The following is a 22,801-nucleotide window of genomic DNA, read 5'->3' as shown; positions in this document are numbered from 1 at the left end:
GAAAATTAAACGTAACGGTACTTTCTTTCCATCGGTCTGTCTTAGGGAAAACCTATAACTTAGGCGATACGAAGTTCGCCGGGTCAGCTAGTTAGACTATATTATTTCCATTCTTTGTTAATAATTATTAATTATTATTATTAAATAGTTTGAAAATAGATGGGCTTAAATAACTACAAAACATCAGTTATAACTTTCAGTAAAGCCATGTGAAGACGAAGAATACCAATCAATACCTAATTGTATTAAATATACTGGATTAGTCTTGACAGAAATCAGGCTAAGGCCCCAGGTCACAATTTACCACAAATATAATCCATCAAATTTTTGTGTGTGAAGAGAAGTAGTTAGTAATAACAACAAATTAAAACCTGTAACTTTGTTTAATAAGATAACTCCAATGATCTACATGTTCTAAAACAGTGTGAAAGTAGCTGGATATAGCAGGAGATCAGTGTTGATAACAGTAGCCTGCCAGGTGATAAGGTCGGATACTGTAGTTTCCACACTGAGGAGAAAGGTTAGGGCGTGGCTACTTTGCTCCAATTTCATTTCTTTGTCCTCTTTCTAGTCGTAACCTGCAAGCTGGTGCCGTTCTGTACCTTACTATACCAATATTACAATTGGTCATTTGAATCGTTAATGTTAAATTTACAACCATTTATATGACTTTAAACCAATTTATTTAGTTAAACACTAGTCAAATGTGTCTGCATGTACTTTTAGCATTACCTATTCCTCCATCTTACCTATTACCTTTGTGAAACGTTGAGAAATTCTATGTAGGTACTGTTGTTTTGTTTTTGTATCTTATTTGAAAATCCATTATGACTTTTCTCTTGGGTTTAAAAAGTTAAAACCGTCTATGAAAATTATTTGATTGGTTAGTTACCATACTATAGAAGCAGTTAGAACATTACTACTTTCTTAACAAAACTGTTTATAGTCTATATAAATAAATTTTGAACTAAACTGTGATGTATATTAACAGAAGTAGATAACTCATATTACAAAATTCTAGCGTACATTTATAATCCAATGGAAAATATTCAGCTCAGAACCATCCAATGGTTTGTTTGTATGTTTGTATTTTTTAATGTTCATTCATAAAAATGAACACAAATAAAAAAGTATTATTATGTTACTCAGTAATAAAAATAGTTACAAACAGAAGCTTAATAGTGTATTGGATCAAAATTATCCAATTAAATAATATAGGTACTCTTTTAGCATTTATACCTTGCCAACTAATAAACATTTGTTGAAACAAAGTAATAGTATAAATTAGTTCTATGGCAGGCCATGTAAGAAAATACACAGTGTTCTACAATCATTGGTAATGATGGCAGTTGTTTTCTATTGCGGCTTTAAAGGACTTTTTAAATTAATCGTGTGTTTATACCCCATTGCGAAGCACAGGCAAGTCATCTTACCATCTTGTTGATGATACAGAGATCTGGTGGACAGACCACTGTCTCACTGTACAATTACATTCCACATGATGAGATGCAGATGAGATGTCGCAAGTGTCTAATGAGAAGTCACTTGGTATGGTTCCCAGAGTATTGTGACGCCTGATGAAAGAACATTGTTGGCTGGGAATTACTCAGAGGTCTGTGTGAGGAAATTGGCCCTCACCCTCAACAACTAGTTATTTACATATCTTCATAATACTCTTTGATTGTTACTCTTTAAATCTCTGTGTTTTTTGTATATTATTTTTTTATTACCTTCAATGAAACTGTTTAGTTTTTTTTAATTGTTATTGGTCGTAATATTTACTCCACTAAATGAACTAAACGTTTAATCTGTTAAGCCTATTTGCTTTGGCTCATGCAGTTCATGCAATTCGTCCAGTATTTATTTTGTGTAAAGGTAAAAAAAGAAAATACTAGCGACAATACTTTATAAGTTTATTACATTGCTATTTATTTACACTGTACAAAATGACTTCTTCATGAAGTTACTTCATAAATTACATAATTACTTCAAAGTTACATAATTGTCAAATTAAAAATTAGTTTCTAAATACAACATACAAAAAACTTGACTGAATCAGCAAGCATTGCAAACTGAGGAATATAAATTATATGCTTAATTTATTTCAAACATTAAAGACTGGACATATACAAAGCTCTAAAACTTGTTCTATCAATTTTAATATTCTAAAAGATGATGAAATTTACCTCCCTATTAATTTTATTCAGTAGGTACTAAAAGTGACGATTTATTATAAACCTGAAACTCATTTTTATAAAATAACTTAAGTTCTTCTCACACATAAATAATAATGGTTTACCCTTCTTGGAAAAGTTGTAAACGTAAAATGTATATAAAAATAAATCACACAGTATATAATTTTAGTTAATTGATTTTTCTGAGCCTTTAAACTCTGTTAAAAAACATTAAATTATACTTGTCCATAGTTTTCTTTTCAGTTAATATTAACTTAAAAAGATGTTTAAAATATTTTTTTTTTAACTTCAGGATAAATATATTTGATTGTTCTAGTTTCCTGAAATGGCAGATATGTCTTGGACTCAGTATGCTCATTTTAGGAACTATATTCTACTAAAAATATACATTGAGTTGTTATATTCCAACACACACACACACTTGAACTGTTGTCTCAACACTCAGTCTCAATTTGTTTGTCTGTTGTTACACTTTAATTGCACCAAAATCAACTTAACAATTATATCACAGTTTTATGTGCACATTAGCACAACAGCACAAGAACGGCTGTCAAGTTGGCCTCTCTGTTAATGTGAAATTGATTTAAAAAACTAAACATTTTATCCAAGCTTTGATCACACTTTACTTTTAATTCAATAAACAAGTTTACCTCCTTTTAAAAATCATCAGTTAAAATAGTCACAATTTTTACCAACTAGTGATTTTTGCCCCCAAAAAATAGATCATCTCAAGGATAAAATGTTTCCATTAGTTAAAGTCTTAATGCATCTTCAGTCTCACTTAGTCCTTGTGTTGGGAGGTGAAGGTCTTCTGCGCTGAGTCTGTGGTCTGCGTGCGTTGCGCTTGTAATAAGGGGCACTCTGATCTCGGTCCGCACTGAACACATAGTCCGAGTACTGCTGACTCTGCTGAGCCACTTGAGGAGTCAAGAAGAAGAAATGTCCACCGCCGTTGCCAGGGAGCCGGTACGAGATAAACGATTGATCCGGCTTAGCCAGCCCAGGAGTTGAAGGGTCTATGAATTCTGCGTCAGGATTGATAGGTGGAAGAGGTTCTTTGTAGTTCACCAATACATCTGATCCTAAGGGTATTGGCTTTTGTGTAGAAATTAAAGATGAATATGGCCGCTGATCGTAGAACTGGCTGTAGATCGGTGTAGGGTAAGGTACTCTTTGAGGATAGCTTTGAATAGGTGGAGCCGCTGTTGAGTAGTAGATATTCCCTGGTATCGAACCAGAGTTTTGGATGTACTTAGTCCTCGGTTTGTCCGTCTCATAATATTGTGGCCTAGGAGAGGTGTGCGGGAATACATCTTTGCTGGACACATCGTCAATTGGTGGAAGAGGTGATGTCACTGCTTCTCCCTTATTAAGTTTTTGTCCAAAAGTTGTAAAATATTTCTTTGTTATATCGTCAATTAAGTCTGAATCTTGATGTGTGAAAAATGCGTAGTATGGGTTGTCAGTTTGAACAGTTGGTCTCGGCGTAGTGTGAGGTCTCTTTGTGGTGTAGTATTGATTGTTGGTGTTGTAAACTGACGCAGGAGTTGTAGTAGGTGCAGCAGTAGTAAACAGAGGTTCCTGATAAGGTCTGGGTGTTGTCTGATAAGCATACGGCTCTTCTTGTCCATTTCCTACTTTTCCTGGCACAGCAGAACCATAACCCGGAATTGCAAAACTATATTCATATACAGGGGGCTTAGTTGATGTCTCGGGTCTAGCAGTTGTTCCTGCAATACCAGAATATGAATAACCACTGTAGCCTTTTGACCTCTCTGGATAGTAATAATGAACAGGAGATGGTGTATTAACTCTCGGAACATTGATATATTCTTCTTGAGGGTAAAAATAGTCTAAAGGAGATGGTTTGAATTGACCTTGAAGTGATGGTTTAGCTGCCGAGTTTTCATATGACTCCTCTGTTATTGTGTGAGCATTAGATTGTCTAAACTTTGGTTGAGGTAAAGCTGGAGGGTAAGGTGGTAAACTGTCTGTATCTGTCAGCTTACCCTGTGAGATGTGGGGCTCCTCATAGAAGTAATACGTCTTCAAAGCTTTTCCTCTACTGTCTAAATGTGACCTGTACAAATGAGCTGGCGAAATAGTACTAGCTGGCGGAGCATTTGTTGGGTAAAATAATGACTTCAGTCTACTTTGGTCATCATATTGCAGTGGCGACTCAGTTGATGAATAGAATTGCCCCTTTTCTGAGTAAATATCATCATAGTAAAAGTCGTGTTTAGGAGACTCAGTATTAACCTTGTAAAATTGTTGATCTTGGGTATAGGTCTTGGTTTTGTTGGGGTAAATCCAATTGGTTATCGACAAATCGTAATCTGATGGTTTGAAACCATAGACTTGGTTTTCTGGGGGTGTGACTGAATTGTAATCAGGTGGCAATGTGGTAGTAACTTTTCTGAATGGTTTTCTCGCCCCTGTGATATAGTAGGGATGAGGTGCAGGAATTGGTACCCATCCTTTGACAACTGCATTGGGAGGAAGTGCATGTACTATTGTTGGAGGCGTTACTTCATTCAGTGAATTATCTGTTGTTGTGTGAACTGTTGGTCTTCGTGTATATACTTGGGTAGTCACAGGTGGAGTATGGGTAGTGTATACCAAATGAGGAGGTGGTGTTGTAACAATATTGATATTTCCTATACTCGGCCTTATCTTAACTCCACCATACGAATCTTCAGTGCTAGTTATGATTTGTACATTTTTATGTTTTGTAGGCTTTCGTGTTGTAGGTTTCTTGGACGGCCTGGTTGTTGGTCTTCTAGGTTTAGATGCTGTTGTGTTTTTGAATGGTGCGAAGAAGTCCGGCGGCGGAGGCAGGACGATACCGGGAACTAAAGGTCCTGGTGGCACTGAGGAACTGTTGTCTTTTGGATAGTAGAAGCTGTAAGGTGGAGGATAGTAAAGAGATGGGTCGTCTTCGTCGAATGTTTCTGTAAGGTTTCCTGGTGGAGGTAGGAATGCTGCTCCTGGTGGGATGGGGGGTAGGAATCCTGGTGGTGGGAATGGCAAGGATCCGTTTGGAGATGGAAAGAAGGGGAACGGGGGAGGAAGATATGGGCCGTTCCCCAGTGTGAAGTTTCCCGGACCGTTGATCTGTGGTGGATAAGGAAAAGAATTGTTTGGTGGTGGAAACGGGAAGAATGGTGGTGGACCTCCTGTTCCGTTTTCATTCTTGATGAACTCCACGGGACCACCTGGTTTGAGTTGAACTGGAAATGGTGGAGGTACTTTAGGGTTTGCTGGAATTTTCACCGGTCTAGGTGGTGCAATGTAATTGTCAATTGGAGGCCAAATAGATTGATCAAGACTTTTATCCTTAAAGTTGCCTCCAGCTAAAACAAGTAAATGGTTTTCTGCAAGCCAAATCTCTTCTTGTCTTAAGCCTCCAAGATTATTAACATTATCTTTTGGAACCTCGGGGTTGACCTCATAGCTGATGATTCCTGGTCTCTCCGGCCTCTTACTGAAGAGTTCTGTTTGTATTAGGCCATATTTTCCATCAGCCACTTGTTGAGAGAGGGTTTTCTTATCCTCATCATCTTGTGTTTCTTCCTTCTTCCCTCCACCCTTGTCCTTGACAGCTTCACTCTGGTTAGGTTCTTGTTTGAAGCCGGGTCCAGTGATAGGTTCCTGAACAGTTCTTATTGTATCTTCGACCCTGCTTTGCCGCACCACTTTCTTACCTCTTGTATGGTCTTCGTCATCCCCTAAAATTTGAAGTCATATGTTATATGTTGACTGTAAATAGTATACTACTTGTTACAGTATTCTCATTAAAGTATAAATTGGAGTATTGAACAATTCAAGTTAAATAAAAAAATCTAAACACATAACATTTGTTATAAGAGCATATCATATTTTAAATATGAAATGGTAAAGAACTTTGTTTAGATTAAAAGTATCAATATTGAATATTAAAATTTATAAAATTCAATATTTAAAATCCTCTGTTAACAGAATAATTTAAAGCCATTGAAGATACCCAAAATAGTCGTTATTTATTTGCTCTGCATTGAAAATCTGTAGAATACCATTCTCAAATCATTATGTTACATTATTTGATTATAAACATATCAACATTGTTGACGACTCATTTGTTACATACTAAACTCACCAACATTGTGGATGACCCGTCTATTGTCTGTATTGCTCTCCTCAGCTATCAAGTCTTCCAGGACATACTCCTTAGCAGCAGCAAGGACCGCGAAGACCAACAGGAACAAAACTAGGCTTGTCCGACCCATCTGAAAATACCCATGATTAATGTAAAGAAATACCGTGCCAGAAATCAAGTCATGATGTGTTTGTCAGGCTCGAGTTGTCATCTCTCTGGTTGTAATATGGTGTTTTTATGTTATTATTGTAGGTCAGTCCAGTTTTGTAGTTTCAAGGGTCATTACCCTACTGAGTTATCTAGCCTGTGCACTCACTCGCTCTCCAGTTCACTTTCTACACAGTAATTGATGTTGGCTAGTTAGTTGCGCCACTGTTACGAGCCACAACATACCACAACAACCATAACATACAATACATCTACATACTTACTAAATAACATTCTCATTGGGAATTCTATTTACTTTAGATTGAAAATGAAATGGCACCACAGACAAGTAAAGTACTGGTACTACTTTTTTCCTTCTATGTGATAGCAGTTAACAACACACCATGATGTGTTGGTGTCGTTGTAATAGTATATTACATTACTAGTCAGGAAAATACAGTAGGTGTTTACCAAGTGTGGTCGTCTCGCGTGGGTTTACCATACGAGTCCGGTAAACAAATTCTGGACGAGTGACATACAATATTTTTCACCATTACAACCCTAAAGTAACCTAACCATAGAAAAACTGTCAAAATCGGTTCGGTGATACGTTCCCACCGATTTAAGGACTAGAAATCACTACTCATAACATCTCCGAGAGGGTATGTTTTCGTTTGTAACCACTTACTGACATTGGAATATTAGACTACGTATTCCAAACTTTTTTGTGATTAGGGCCTACATCTTTATAATTAAGTATATTTTAAATATTAAAATTTATGAGCAAAGAAAATTGTGTATTAACACGATTTGTAAGTTCAGTAACCCCTACGTGTGAACAATAGTGTGTATTTTTGTATTTTTTACTCTGCTTAATAAATTTGGTTTGTGAGGTGAAGAATTTTGACGCTATTAAAAAAATACATTTATGTTCAAAAACTAAGTACATAATATGATTTGATGTTTACATTTTGCTAGGCCCACAATGATAAGTATTGTTTGTGTAGCGAAAGTAATGTTTATTTAACGAAAGAAATGTTTATGTCAAGAAAAGTCAGCTGATCACTATTTGGCGTATGGAAATATTCAAAGATCTCAGCTGTATGGAAATGGGCTACTTTTGAATACAGAGTGATGAAAAATTCATTACCACGTAATGAAATCCCTTTTGATCAAGCAGGTGGTAAACGGCTGTTTTCCGGACTAAATGATTGCTTGGAAAGTCAATAAAAACAGTCCAGTTGTGTGGCGAAAATAACGTATTACCATTACCATAAACAAAACAAAATTTAATTCTTATGTGTCTCATATTACTATCCAACAACATTTCATGCTTGATGTTTACAAGCTCGGATTTATTATTGGAGCTATTGGTTTAGTATGTTTTTTTATTGTAAAATAATGAATAAAATGTACCCTACTGTACATCCCCTATTATTTCCTGTAAATATTTTGAATATGAGAATTTGTTGCACCTTTTCCAATATTAATCAAATGACTATTAGTTATAAATAATAAATGACGTAAGAAAATATAATTGTGCCTGCATAAATAAATATAAAATGAAATTGTTGCTAAACAAATTTTAAAGCAGAAACATTAGGCAGTATAGTGCCATTCATAAAATCGAAATATAGTACTACCGATGATTGTGTCATGCCAGATAGCACAGTAGAAAGTGGCAGTGAATGGCTGTGGGAGATGAGTCACGATACGTAATTATTATGCAGGCAGAGGTGAGATGAGTCGACCTTGTGCCTGGTTGTGATCGCCTAGGTCACGGTCCCGTCTTGCCCCCTGCCCTGCCCTACCGCACCCCGCCGCAACAGGGAGAGAACACGAAATGGAATAATTCTACTGTTTCGATTTGCTGTATGAATTAGTTTTGGAAACAAAACTTAATTACTACGTAGTGTAATACAATTTCTTAATTAAAACTTCAGATGTGGGTTTAAATACCCTAAGCAACTAAGTGCATTTTATTATTAGCACCGATGCGTGTTAAAACACTGTATCTCGTATGTATATAATATGGTTAATAATGGTAATTTTTATTATTTTTTACCTACGACCATTTTTAAAGTAGCCTTTCAGTTCAGGTCTTAGAATTGACAGTTTTCACTTAACAACACGGGTAACGGACCAATTAGGTTCAAGGATTAAGAGAGAAGAAGTAAATTGTAATGCTTCAAACTTCAACTAATCATCTGTTTACCAATTTAATTGTTAACGATTGGTGCAGCAATTTAGTGATTGGTGCAGTGAGTGGTTGCGTCAATGAGAGGCTATAAACGAAAACATATCCTCTCTTAGAAGTTTTGAGTAGTGATTTTTAGTAATTAAAAACCGCAGGTAAAGTTGTGTACGCAACTCGCGTAAAATAGTCTTAACGACACTCGTAGAAGCTTTTATTTTCTACTTTTACGCGATCGTTCCATAAAATACTATTTCTTTATTGGTTACTATATTGACATCGACGATTACAATTTTTCAGGGTAAAATAATAAGCAACGTAGCTGACTAAAATGTTGCTGCGAATCAAAACAAATACTATTTGGTATGGTTTCAGTCAAGCAAGTACTGTATAGAGATTTATAAATGTCACACAACACAACTGTCTCTATATCAACATTGTATCGTAATCCACACTGTAGCCGGTCTTGGTCGTGTTATGTGGGTGGCATTTGAGGACCAAGTTACATCGTCGTTTCATCAATTTACTTTTACTTTCGGTGGAATCTAGCGATCGTAATGACTGTGGACACGTAGACCGAGGTGTGACGGTGTGAGCATTGAGCAGCCAGCGTCGTCGCCGTGGCGGGAAGCTGTGGAGTTATTCATATGTATATTGCTGGTTATCTGATGACGGTGGGTTTGTGCAAGCAGTGCTAGTGGAGGCAGGAAACATGGCACGGTGTTCGACCACAACATAATCAGGTCGAGGGATCAGTAGAAAGAGGAGAACATGCCCCTAGAAAAGTTTTGTGTTGTGAAGAAGTCAGAGGTACGCGCGCACTGCGCCGTCACGGCCGTCATCGCCGTCACCGCCTTTTTCAGGGGGGGTGCGCGCACTGCGACGGCACGGCCGGCCGTCACGGCCGTCACAGCATTTTGGACTGATGTATTTTTCAATTGAGTTGTTTTGCTGTGAGCAGTGAGAGTGTGGGAGCTATGGATATCGACGAATACGTGGTGGTAGTTGGATTAATTTTAGGAGAAGAGGTTGAGGAAAGCGAGATTTTGGATACATAATATAAATATAAAACGACTAGGTTTTGGTGAATTTCACCCATTATTCCCCAATCTTGTAGAGGACGATGACAAATTTTTCCAGTACTTTAGCATGACCCATGAAAAGTTCGAATGTCTAGTTCGATACCTAGAGGAGAGTCTTTCTAGACATGATACAAATTTACGTATACAAATTACGTCCGTGCCGTGGGGTGCACGCACTGGGACAGCACGGACGTCACGGACGCCGCGGAATTGTCCTGAGATTCACTCCTCCGAACTTTCTGACAGACGTCGGTGGCGGCGGTGGCGTCCGTGACGGCCGTGCCGTCCTAGTGCGCGCACCTCCATTACATTACATGGGAACGACTTTTGGAAAAGGCCGGCCGTGACGGCCGTGACGGCGCAGTGCGCGCGGGGCTTAATGATTCATTGCGTTAATTTACGTGATATTATCTACTATAGTTTTTGTCGTTCGTATTTGCGTGTCGTAGTGTAATGTAGCCTACAGTACGGAACTTTGGGACCACGCCCCGCCTCACTATGTCGCCGTCCTTGCTCCGGCCCTGACCTATCATGCTCCCCATGCTGCACTGACTACACCTCACCGCCCGATACAGTAACGAGTGCGGTTCATACAAGGGACATAGTTTATGTGCAATTTTAAAACAGATTTTTTAATAGCATTTCCTTCCATTTACTGTTTGCTCGGAAGGTTTCGTCGAGGTTTTCCGTAGATTGTGGGTGGGCCGAAATTAGATGAATAGGTTTTACATCCCAAGAACAGGCTAAATTTATGTTGCCATCATAGCTGGGAAGACGGCTAATAGTACTCGTTTAGTAATCAACAGATTGCCGGTTAGATCCTGAGAAAAGTCAGCAACTTTCGACGGTTCGATACTAGATTCAGCTATTCTTGTTAATTGGGCTTTAAATAAATGGTCATGATTTTAGAAACAGCTAGTCCTTGTCAGTAACAAAACCTCACGAGTCATCTCACTTCATTCACACTCGCCATTCACTGATACCGTCTTTGGGTGAAAAGTCACCGAGTTGAGCCCCCTTATCAGCAAGTAGCAGCAATCATCGATTGCTATTTACAGCAATCGAGCGTAAGATCAACAAACACCTGATAAATGTATGTAACTTGGCGTGTTCTATGTTGACTACGGTTGGTGTGAGTGGTCGGTGTTTTGTTCAGTATTGCTAGTGGCGTGTTAGCCGTCGTTAGCTCATGACATTAGCGTTGTCTGTGTCTCGTGGCTCGTGGTCCCCGTACACGGCCGCTCTACACTACTCGACTCACCGCCGCATTGTCTGATCGGCCCACTTGCATCAATCATAAACCTTACGCAACCTCCATTCTGCTTAATGCCCGCCAGTCTGAGTTATTGCTGCGCTCCGTTAGCGTTTATCTCAATCCGATTTGGAGCGTTTAGCCTCGAGCCGCATTGTTGATTGATTGATTGGACAGCGCCGACGTTAATTGCGGGATTAGGGGTTGTGACGTAAGGTAGGCCTATGGGCTTCAATGTGTCACTTTGTACATTGAGTGGTAGTATGTACCTTGGTACAAAACTGTACGTCTCAATAGCGTTATTCTACATTGTTTTATGAACTCGCCCGGGTTGCATCAGTTTCCTTTGCTGTGTATTGTTTCTCAACCCGTATATTAAGGCAAAATGTTGCTACGAATGTAGAGCCATTTCCTCGTCGCCTTCTTGTATTAGTGGCGGTCCGAAAACCCGCGGCGACACTTTACCTAAGTGATAGAGTGTAGAGCGGCGCACGCTAGAAAAGGTGGGGAGAGGGCGAGAGAGACACAGAGAGAGAGAGTCTACAGTACAGTCACGACCGGTCTAATTAACTCAACCTCGGTGACATTTCCTGTGCGACGACCGACAACGCCGTCTATGGTTCTGCCTCCAACCCCATACACCACCTGTGTCCGATCAACAAACCCTCCAACTCATCCTCGGTGACATTTCCTGAGCGTCGGCCAAGAACGCCGTCTATGGTTCTGCCTCCAACCCCATACACCACCTGTGTCCGATCAACAAACCCTCCAACTCAACCTCGGTGACATTTCCTGAGCGACGACCGACAACGCCGTCTATGGTTCTGCCTCCAACCCCATACACAACCTGTGTCCGATCAACAAACCCTCCAACTCAACCTCGGTGACATTTCCTGAGCGTCGGCCAAGAACGCCGTCTATGGTTCTGCCTCCAACCCCATACACCACCTGTGTCCGATCAACAAACCCTCCAACTCAACCTCGGTGACATTTCCTGAGCGTCGGCCAAGAACGCCGTCTATGGTTCTGCCTCCAACCCCATACACCACCTGTGTCCGATCAACAAACCCTCCAACTCAACCTCAGTGACATTTCCTGAGCGTCGGCCAAGAACGCCGTCTATGGTTCTGCCTCCAACCCCATACACAACCTGTGTCCGATCAACAAACCCTCCAACTCAACCTCGGTGACATTTCCTGAGCGACGACCGACAACGCCGTCTATGGTTCTGCCTCCAACCCCATACACCACCTGTGTCCGATCAACAAACCCTCCAACTCAACCTCGGTGACATTTCCTGAGCGTCGGCCAAGAACGCCGTCTATGGTTCTGCCTCCAACCCCATACACCACCTGTGTCCGATCAACAAACCCTCCAACTCAACCTCGGTGACATTTCCTGAGCGTCGGCCAAGAACGCCGTCTATGGTTCTGCCTCCAACCCCATACACCACCTGTGTCCGATCAACAAACCCTCCAACTCAACCTCGGTGACATTTCCTGAGCGTCGGCCAAGAACGCCGTCTATGGTTCTGCCTCCAACCCCATACACAACCTGTGTCCGATCAACAAACCCTCCAACTCAACCTCGGTGACATTTCCTGAGCGACGACCGACAACGCCGTCTATGGTTCTGCCTCCAACCCCATACACCACCTGTGTCCGATCAACAAACCCTCCAACTCAACCTCGGTGACATTTCCTGAGCGTCGGCCAAGAACGCCGTCTATGGTTGTGCTTCCAACCCCATACACAACCTGTGTCCGATCAACAAACCCTCCAACTCAACCTCGGTGACATTTCCTGAGCGTCGGCCAAGAACGCCGTCTATGGTTCTGCCTCCAACCCCATACACCGCATGAGTTTACCAAACCCTCCAACTCAACCTCTGCAAAATTTCCTTCGCGACGACCGAGGCATAGAACACCGTCTTTGGCTCAGCCTCCAACCCCATACACCGCATGAGTTTACAAAACCCTCCAACTCAACCTCTGGAAAATTTTAATCGCGACGACTGAGGCATAGAACACCGTCTTTGGCTCAGCCTCCAACCCCATACACCGCATGAGTTTACAAAACCCTCCAACTCAACCTCTGGAAAATTTTAATCGCGACGACCGAGGCATAGAAAACCGTCTTTGGCTCAGCCTCCAACCCCATACACCGCATGAGTTTAACTACCAAACCTCCAAATCAATCTCCGCAAAATTTCCTGCTCGACGCCCGACAACGCAGTCTTTGGCCCAGCTTCCATCCCCATACACCACCTGAGTAACTACCGAACCCCTTAACTCAGCCTCGGTAACATTTCCTAGATTAGTTGTTGTTGAATAACATCGAATAACAATAATTTATCCCTACAATAGGCCAACTTTATATTTTAACAAATGTTCGTTTGACTCTTCTTCCACTCTCTACAAAGAGAGAGTAGTTCTCCTGGTATTGGTTTTACTGTACTAGTATTTGTATAGGACGGGCTTTTTAGCTTTCGTCAAATTCCTAAGTGTCCACTGAAATTCGTAAGGTTACGTTTCGACTCATTTATACAAACTTTCTTTGCATATTTACTAAATGCATATTTTCAAAAATAATAATGGGGTAACTATTCTTATTAACCTTAGGCGTTTTGTTGTAAATTCAAGTGTTTGGTCCATGTGTTTTTTAAATTTGTTTCTGTTGCATTGGGAAAAAATACCGTTCACATTTTACAATATCTGTGAATGCTGTTCGTGTACGTAACACTTTGGCCCGGATTGTAATAGAAAGTTGTTTTGTTTATATTGTGGTCACTTAACAAAACTAACCACAACCAGAAGAAAGAAGTCTATTGTCATAAGTAAACGTGATTCTCGATGCAGTTCCCCGTGACCTCATTGTGTTGTAGAGTGTTTGCCAGATTAGGGGTGATTTGACACCAACGTCTGTCAGCGACCGCGCCCGGTCCCGATTGACCAAGTGGATCGAAACTGTTTTGTTGTCACCACGACACTCTTTGTCGTAATCCAGCGCTGGTGACCAATCTGGTTATATCATCATCCCCCGCCCCGTCCGTCATCCATGGATCATGTCCGAACTGTCATCATTCGCCAGTTCCCCTCAGGATTTCATGCTGTTTTTGTACAATACTTGCCCTCCCTCCATATTTCAACATGTTTAACAAAAATTTAGATTTGTTGTAGGTTTTTGCCTAGTAATTGAAAGATCGTCGCCAGTTTGTTTAAGAAAATTCAATGTCTTTTTGATGGTTCGGAACTGGACTCAGTTGCCCTTAATCACAGGGCTTAAAATTTTCCTGCATGAAAACACAGTTTTAAAAACTGCTCAAGGCACATTATTCCATTCTACATTCTTTTTGGGCTTAAAATACCATCAGTCTCGTCCATATCTCAATTTATTTATTATTTCCCAACCGATTACACCATTTTACAATATATGTATGCAATTTGTAAACAGACGGCGTTTACAATGATTGAGGATTAGGCATGTAAGGTATGTCAATTGGTTGTAATAGTAATCATCTAATCTTGAGATACATTTTGTATGTTCTGATCCCCTCTTAAGTGGCCGCAAACTCGTTAGACATTTTAATTCGCATGCACAAGACTCGAAACTGTATTGTTGTCACCACGTCACAACTGGTCGTAATCCAACGGTGGTGACTAATCTGGTTATATTATCATCCCCTGCCCTGTCTGTCAGCCATGGACTTCACTAACACGCTTCCACTACTTACTAATTCATTACTTTTTTTACCCATCACTAACATCTCTGATCATAATAGATAATGAATCAATTGCGTGAAAATAGCTTCAAAGCTCTTATGTCAATATTACCCTCATCCTTCATTCACCTTTGCCTCACTTTAGGCAATGAGTTGTGGTGGGGTCATAATTCAGTGATTCATATAGTAGATATCCAAACACTATTATTCGCGATTTAATTTCACCGCATCTGTATGAAAATGCATTGTTATAAATCCATGTTAGTTGGGACATCCTTCCAGTTTTCTAATGATGTCTGACAACCATCCAAGTAGCAGTTTGCGGCGCCGATCACAAAGTATTTACAGAACGATAATAAGCATCTCTTTGCGGCGGGAATTTAAATTACAAAAGAGAAAAAGTTGCAGCCGAGTTGGTACAGTTTACTTTCCCTCCATCACCGATTAGTCTGGTGGAACGGGACAGGCCATCGGTCCTCAGCCGACCATGCAGACACTGGGCATAAACATCAACTGCCTCTGGTCCATTCGTCATTCATACTACAGTTTTAAACTTGATGGGTGTATATTTGATCCTGCGGCGCTAATCTATCTATCTATCTATGTATTGTTGTTGTATTGTATCGCTACGCGTGCGACGTGCGGCGTGTAGTGTGTCGTGTGCCGTTGCCCAACACTAGTGACTGTGACGCAAGCAGCACGTCGCTATCACGGCCACTCAACCCACGGGCCTTGAATTATTCACACCTCACCGCGGAAGTCGCACCTCATCACTCATTCTTGTCTTCGTTCATTTACGTATTTGGAAATCTAGTTCGCCAGGGGACCGCGTTTGATTCAAATACAATCTTGAGTTGAGTTGAACATGTGTGGTTATATATGTGTTTTTAAAATTGTACTTTAACATTGCTGAATGCTGCTGTGTTTTTGGTGCTCAAACATTCGAATATTTAGTTTTGAATGACTTGTCATTAGTACCGGTACTGGATGGCATTCAAATACTAAACGACGAATGGACCTCTTGTTACCAATTAATAACATGCGCTTTGCATAAATAATAGTGATTTGTTCCGAATAGTTTGGTGATTATTCCAAGTCTAAGGATAGTTACTGAGTGTGGAAGTGTAACCCATCTGCTACACCAAGGTTGTCGACTGTCTTCAGTATCGAACCTTATCTAGCAGTCTGGCGTTACAGAGACATTCCCTGCAATCAACAATAATGTGATGATAGCCGCCTACTAGAACATTATTGTGCTGGTTGCTCGTCAGCGACGTCTGACAGAACATTGTGTTCATATTCGGCTTTGGGTCGCTGTAATCGGTCAAATAAACTTGTTATTTGTAGCCCTGGTGATTCCTGGCATTAGTAATACAGTACTCAAACTTGCCAGTTGGCACTGACCAGTGGTTCGTGGGTGGTTGTCTTGAATATAAATTGTATTTCACAATTAGAATTGTGTCCTGGTTTGCCGGGAATTTGTCGTTTTAAAATGTCAATATATTGTTAGATATCGTTGTATGTTTATGTTATACTATCTAGATATACCGATTAACAATTTGCAAAATACAATTGACATATAACCTGGTTGTGATTCAATATCGCTCTGTGTCTAGAGGGTGATTGGTTGGTCCAGATCACTAGAAACACCTGATAATAACACTACACCGCCCGCTATAGCGGTGATAGTGATAGTGATCTGATTGTGAGGTTACGTCACAACTACACCACAAAGTAGAGCAGAGGTGGTGTGTGTAGCTCTGTAGCGCAGACTTGGACATGGCCTGGCCACTTCCTGCTCTCTCACCTTGACAGGGGTCACCTCTGGCGACAATAAGTAAACGACCAAATAATGTTCCGCATGCCACACCGTGTTAGACTGATTTGCGATCAACGCGTATACATTTGAGTACAGGTTTCGACAACAAGGATCTTAAATACTAGCCAGGTAACTGTTTAGAACTAAGAAAACAAGTTGAACATACAAACGCCATTTTGTAACACCTTAGAGCATTGCGTAAAAACTTTCCAATTATAAATGCGAATAAAAAAAGAGTAGACCGAGTACGCTGGTTAATATTCACGCAAATCAGTCGCTAATGGTGTTAAAATAAAACATTTGTATTCATACATCTGTGTAATTTATTGTTTTAATCCCACGCCGCCAGAGACCTGAACGGCCTGGCGGACTGAAGGCGTGTGTGTTTGGGACTCTCAGCCGTGTTCTGTCCAATTCGCTGTCATTGTATTCAATATTTTTCCACACCTATGCCACACGATTATACGCTGCACACGTTAGTTGAGGAGCATAACACGTATAATACACTTTTTTAATATATTCAATCTCGGTGGCCTATTTATAATAGCGTATTATGGACGAGACAACCATTTGGACGTTGTTAAGTTTCGTCGGTTTCGTGCAGTTGTAACTATTTAACCGAGCTTCTAAGTGTTCTTTTGCCATATTTTTATGCATAAAATATTCCGTGTGTACTTTGACGCTAGTTCGAAAATTATTGTATCACCCTATTGTTAGATGTTTTTATTTTACGCATTTGCTTTGAATATATATATTGACAAACTATTGTGGAGGTGCTACTAGTACACTTCTGTATCTGGACTTGCATAACTTGTAGTGATTCAGTATAGGAAAGCCCACGAGTTGACAATTGACCTTGATGTGTTGTTTATCATTTTGTTCAAACTTGGAATTTACACTGCCCTGGCAATACTGATACTGATGACGTCATTACCAACCCAATTGAAACCAATTCACTTATTTTAGTTACTAAAGGTATCATTACATTCGTCAATCTATTTTACCACTCTTGAGTGGTATTATTGTTGTTCCCGGGCTCTACATTTTGTAGTCGTAGTCGTGACTTTGTTGTGTTGTGAGATGTACTAACAACGTAACCTTGTTTCAGGTAGGTAAGCCGCTGCACTGCCGTAGCCTCATAGCTGCTCATGTACCGTAAGTTATGTCCCAGTTAATGTCAGCTAATGGTATTCCGAAGGATGGTCATAACCGCGCCAGCTGCGGAAGTTGGAACAGTCAGTGAGCGGGACTTGTGCAACTTGTGTGGTTAGTCGCGCAAATCGGCGGAAACTAGAGTAATTGGATTTTGCTCAATTAACTCACGGCCATGTAAGGTGTGCAATGAGACGGGTTTGTTCCGGCCATCGCGCTGTGACAAATTGATAATTTGCGGCTGATTTCAAGGAAAATTCTTGTTTGCTGGCGACACAACGATGTGTGTAGCACACGAGGGTTGTTTACACATCGAACACACGTGCTTCTGAGTGACTTACTTCATTAATAGTGACTTAATTACACGTTTCATCGATATTACAATTTGTATCATCCATCTGTAATGTAAATTGTGGAGGTTTGTAAACTAAAAATTCTAAGTGTTTGTGTATTTAATTTGAGAGTTGCATTATGAGTAGCCTACTCTTAACAGTTAACACTAACGATGGTCGTTCAGGCGTAACGACCAATTGGACACAAAATTACCACTCGTAAATTCTAAGGCCTAAAGATCTAACTTGTTACGGCCACACTTTTAAATGCTTCAAAAACAAATTATGTTGTTTGACTCGGACAATGTGTGAAGTAACAAAAGAGCAGCCGAATTGAATGGGTCATTATTGAAATGCAGAGAGGTATTGTTTGTTGTTCCAAACAAGCGTTTATTTAAACAGTAACAAGAGCGGTTCCAGAGCCAGGCAGACTCCAGCACCACACCCGTGTCGAAACTGCTTATTAAAGCGGCAATAACCTTTAATTTGGCGACGCAAGACAATACGGGCTCAAATTGACTAACGAGGTATGTAAATGGACCCCTAGCTCCGTGGTACAAGTGGGTCACTGAGTCACCACCCGCGTACATACCTGCTATTGTTGTTGCTTTATCGAACCCGATGTCGCTGTCGTGATATCAGTTCTACAACCTGAGTGATACAAGCGGATCGTCGAGTCGTCATGCGTCCACGAAAATTGTGTTATCAGTTTGATAGCCCGAGTGATAAAATCAGTCTCGAGTCACCACGTTGTTATCAGTTGCATAGTCCATCGTATAGTCTTAGCTACTAATGTTTGATACCAAGTCGTGGATAGTAAAGTATTTTTTTGCATGCGACTTATGTACTAAGGAGATAGTTCATCGGTTATTTGATTTACGCTATGTATTCTACATAAATCACTTGTTAATATGTTTATTGCTATAATAAATATATTATATATTTATTGCTGATAATGGATAAACGATTGTTACAAATAATACATAGCCTTATAGAGTTCATATTGTCGTCCCTATACTTGCCAAACAAATATACAGTACCAAATATATACAGGGTGGCTGGTCATCAGTGTTAAAAAATTTTGTTGTTGTAAGTACAAAGTAAATGAAGTGTGATGATGCATATCAAATGTTCCAAGTCTAAAAATTAGCTTCCCAATAAATTATTTTATGTTTTTCAAAAATAATCATGCTTTTAAACTTAATACAGCGATTTCTCAATTACCTTTATATGGATTTGAATAGATAATGTCATTTTCGTGTTCTACATTAAATTTTGAATAAGAATAATACAAAATAACAGAGGATCAGTTGTAAAACTCCATTGTAAATAGACTCAAAGATAAAAATTAAGATGTTTGATAAAAATTTAAAAAAACATTGGTCTATTGCATTTTTCACACCCTGTATACAAGAAAGTGTCGGAATATGTTAAAAACTGCTCCATTTTATAAGCTTTCCAACCACATGCTACACTATTGAGGTTTAGATATTTTTTGTTTGTTTTAGTGGTTAGATTGCCAGAAAACAGGGAACTTTTTTACTGTTTTACTGTTCAAGCTGAAACAAAAATACAACTTTTGCATGCCGGCTTTCTATGTTTTAAATGTTAAAGACACCATGCTTCGTAGTCTTCAAACCACTAAAGCGTACATACGCAGACATAAAGCTCAATGGTGTAGCACATGGTTGGATAGCTTAAAAAATGGCGCAGTTTTTAACATATTCCGACACTTTCTTGTATACAGGGTGTGAACAAATGCAATTGACCAATGTTTTTTAAATTTTTATCAAACATCTTAATTTTTATCTTTGAATCTATTTACAATGGAGTTTTTACAACTGATCCTCTGACATTTTGTATTATTCTTATTCAAAATTTAATGTAGAACACGAAAATAACATTATCTACTCAAATCCATTTACAGGTAATTGAGAAATGGCTGTATTAATTTTAAAAACATAGTTATTTTTGAAAAACATAAAATAATTCTGTAAGAAGCTAATTTTTAGACTTGGAACATTTGATATGCATCATCATACTGCATTTACTTTGTACTTACACCAACAAATTTTTGTAACACTGATGACCAGCCACCCTGTATATATTAAATTGAAGCCAACACTGTATCCTTGAAAATTTCGTTTTATTAGGTAACTTGATATTACATCATTTAAAGAAATTGATAGCACAATTTACGAGTATAAGAGACATAGCAAATACGACTTGGTACACTTTTTATTATGGAAGTAAATGTTTACCATATCGAGCCTATGTTACGACATTTGAAATTGATAATGCGGTGTTAAAATTCTAAATTCTTTTTATTTTAAGCAAATGTAAATTTACATTTCTATATAAACGAAGAACAACAAGAACAAGTTCAGTTGATAAAAATGACAATTTTATAGCAGGTATTTAGTACCCATGTTAGTATGGATGTTTCTAGAAGAATATAAACCAGGACACAAATATTTGCTTTACGTTACTTGATTGTCCTAAAATGGACTTTTTTTTCTTTTAATTCAACATTTTCAAATACAATCCTCAATTTCGTGACATTGGATTAATAGTGGTTCATAAAGTATACGATAATCATTAAATAAAGGTATTGATGAAATTTCAAAACTAAAAACGAGTCACCGAAAGTATCGCAACATTTTACTTTACTTTTATTTATTGAGTGAGGACTAATGTACCTTTTTCCATTGTTCGTTTTTTACAAAGCCTTTTGAAGTGATGAATAGGAGTTTTTTTGCAAACTAATGTTAAAAATACGTAATTTTATTCACTAATTAGACCTACAATGTCAACAAAGCGTGATTAGAGTTTTGTTAAGTTGCAGCATGATTCAATTTCTTTAAATTTAAATTAATTTAAAAGAGTTAAAAAGTATATTTTCAGTTTTTTGTACAAAGAAATTGCCATAATTTAATCATTGTTCCCAAATAATCATTTTGCTCTTGAACTTCTTTTGACGAATTTTTAATCATATGTAACTTGAGTCCGGTTTATGTGTGCACGTTAAAATTAATTTAGCTGACTTTGAAATAATCTGTTTTGAGACAATGGGTGATATTACTAATTTTTTTAACGTATATTCATTCATTTTTTTTATTTTAATATTCTGTCTGATGTTATTCTTTACTTTGTAGTAAAGAGTACTTTGTAGTATTTTCTTAACATTGTTTAAAGTTTATTATGTTTATTACTTTTCCAAATATAAAGGGACATGTAATGCATAAAATATTTAATTTACATTGCAATCGAAATGTGAATAGTAATTCAGTCTGTTGTCCGTGGTTCTTTAGTGTAAATGTACAAATGTTGGATGTAACCCAAGATTTATCATAATATGTCTCTATTCCGTGACGAACTGTTATTTTAGTGTCTTTAGCCTACCATTCTTAATAGTTGTAACCGTTTATGATATCATCACTCTGTTGATGTTATCGACATAATCCTTAGGATAGAGTAATAGGCAAAACCATAGAGTTTCTCGGTTCTCGCAATGGCCTAACTTAATTATCTCATTTATTTAAATGCATTCATTAATAATTTCACATTTTGATAACACGAGACAACGATGTAAATAACATCGGTCTCGGCTACAAGTGTACTTTAATAACAAATTGTATTCGAAGAACTGAGCAAACTACATATATTTCAATGCAAGGTTTATTTTGTGTCCTAATGACAACAGCAAATTCGTACTACGAGTCCTCAAGTCCAAAAGCACCAGTCACTGAACTTGAGGTCGTCGTTGTTTGGCCTTTGTAAATTGTTATACGTGTTTAAAACCCTGTTTTCACCGGAACTTAAAAAAAATGATTGATTGATAGTATCACAAGAAAAATTAACTTTAAGTAATAAATATGATTTTTTAACGATTCGGAGGCTATTCCAAGATGAATTTAGATTTATAGTTTGTTGTACTATAGGTCTACTGAATTTCCTTAGGAAATTAAATAACGTGAATTGTCTAGTGGTGTCAATACAGTACTGATATCGTAGTACAGTATTGTATGTGACGACTATTGCTAAGTAAGATAATGAAGCAGAGGAGACCTGGGTGGTGGGTGTGTATCCAAGTGAGGTGGTGATAACGCGCACACACAGTCCACGGCACAGCACACAACTACATGTTGTTGTAGACACACAGCTACAGCTACAGACTGGACCAGCTACAGCTATAGCACTGTGACTGTAGGAGAACAGAGAAGGTAGCGCCGCAGTCACAGACCCCCACCAGCCACCACCCTGCACTCCTCGACCTTGCTCTACACGCCACACTCTGACACTCCACACTTCGGCCTGACCCACAAACACGTCACACAATCATGCCAAGAAGAACAACTAATGATGACGCGAACAAGCCATGGTGAACATTTTGTATGCAAAACCATTGAAAAACTTAGTTAGTGAGCTCAAGCCCGAAATTGAATAGTTTGTGTGGGAGCCAATTCAGTTCCTCAAACCAACTGCTCTGACGAGCCGAATAACACGTGTGTACTGGGCTTTAAATTAAAAATTAAGCTGACAGTTTTGGTTCCTTAGACCGGACCATTTTCTATAAATGTGGAGTTCACTGATTAAGGCCAGTTCCGAACCCTATTAGTCAGAGTTCCCAACAAAATGTGAACTCCAGTATAACTTAAAAAAAGGCTGTAAACAAGGTTTACAACTGCAACTTCTTGTGGAAAAACATTTCTATTCTAAAAACATATTGAAAACATTTTGTTTGGGTCACATGTTGTAAATAGAGCTTTTAGT

General features: G+C 38.8%; 2 protein-coding genes across 2 annotated transcripts in view; one reads left to right on the top strand and one right to left on the bottom strand.

The window, feature by feature from the left end:
• LOC128987252 (N-alpha-acetyltransferase 15, NatA auxiliary subunit-like) overlaps nucleotides 1–22,801 on the top strand; it is a 125,439-nt gene that overhangs the window by 32,302 nt on the left and 70,336 nt on the right. The gene's annotated exons all lie outside the window — the stretch shown is intronic.
• LOC128987251 (uncharacterized) lies at nucleotides 1,900–22,270 on the bottom strand. Its single transcript, XM_054408008.1, has 3 exons — nucleotides 22,097–22,270; nucleotides 6,331–6,460; nucleotides 1,900–5,923 (listed from the first exon to the last, which is right to left on the bottom strand). The coding sequence occupies exons 2-3, from the start codon at nucleotides 6,458–6,460 to the stop codon at nucleotides 2,973–2,975; spliced, it is 3,081 nt and encodes a 1,026-aa protein (XP_054263983.1). The 5' UTR covers nucleotides 22,097–22,270; the 3' UTR covers nucleotides 1,900–2,972.

This window comes from Macrosteles quadrilineatus, unplaced genomic scaffold (assembly GCF_028750875.1).
Source record: "Macrosteles quadrilineatus isolate MER2022 unplaced genomic scaffold, UCM_ALF_1.0 Scaffold_2__2_contigs__length_208266976, whole genome shotgun sequence".
Taxonomy (NCBI): Eukaryota; Metazoa; Arthropoda; class Insecta; order Hemiptera; family Cicadellidae; genus Macrosteles; species Macrosteles quadrilineatus.
This window is presented reverse-complemented; position numbering and strand designations above follow the sequence as displayed.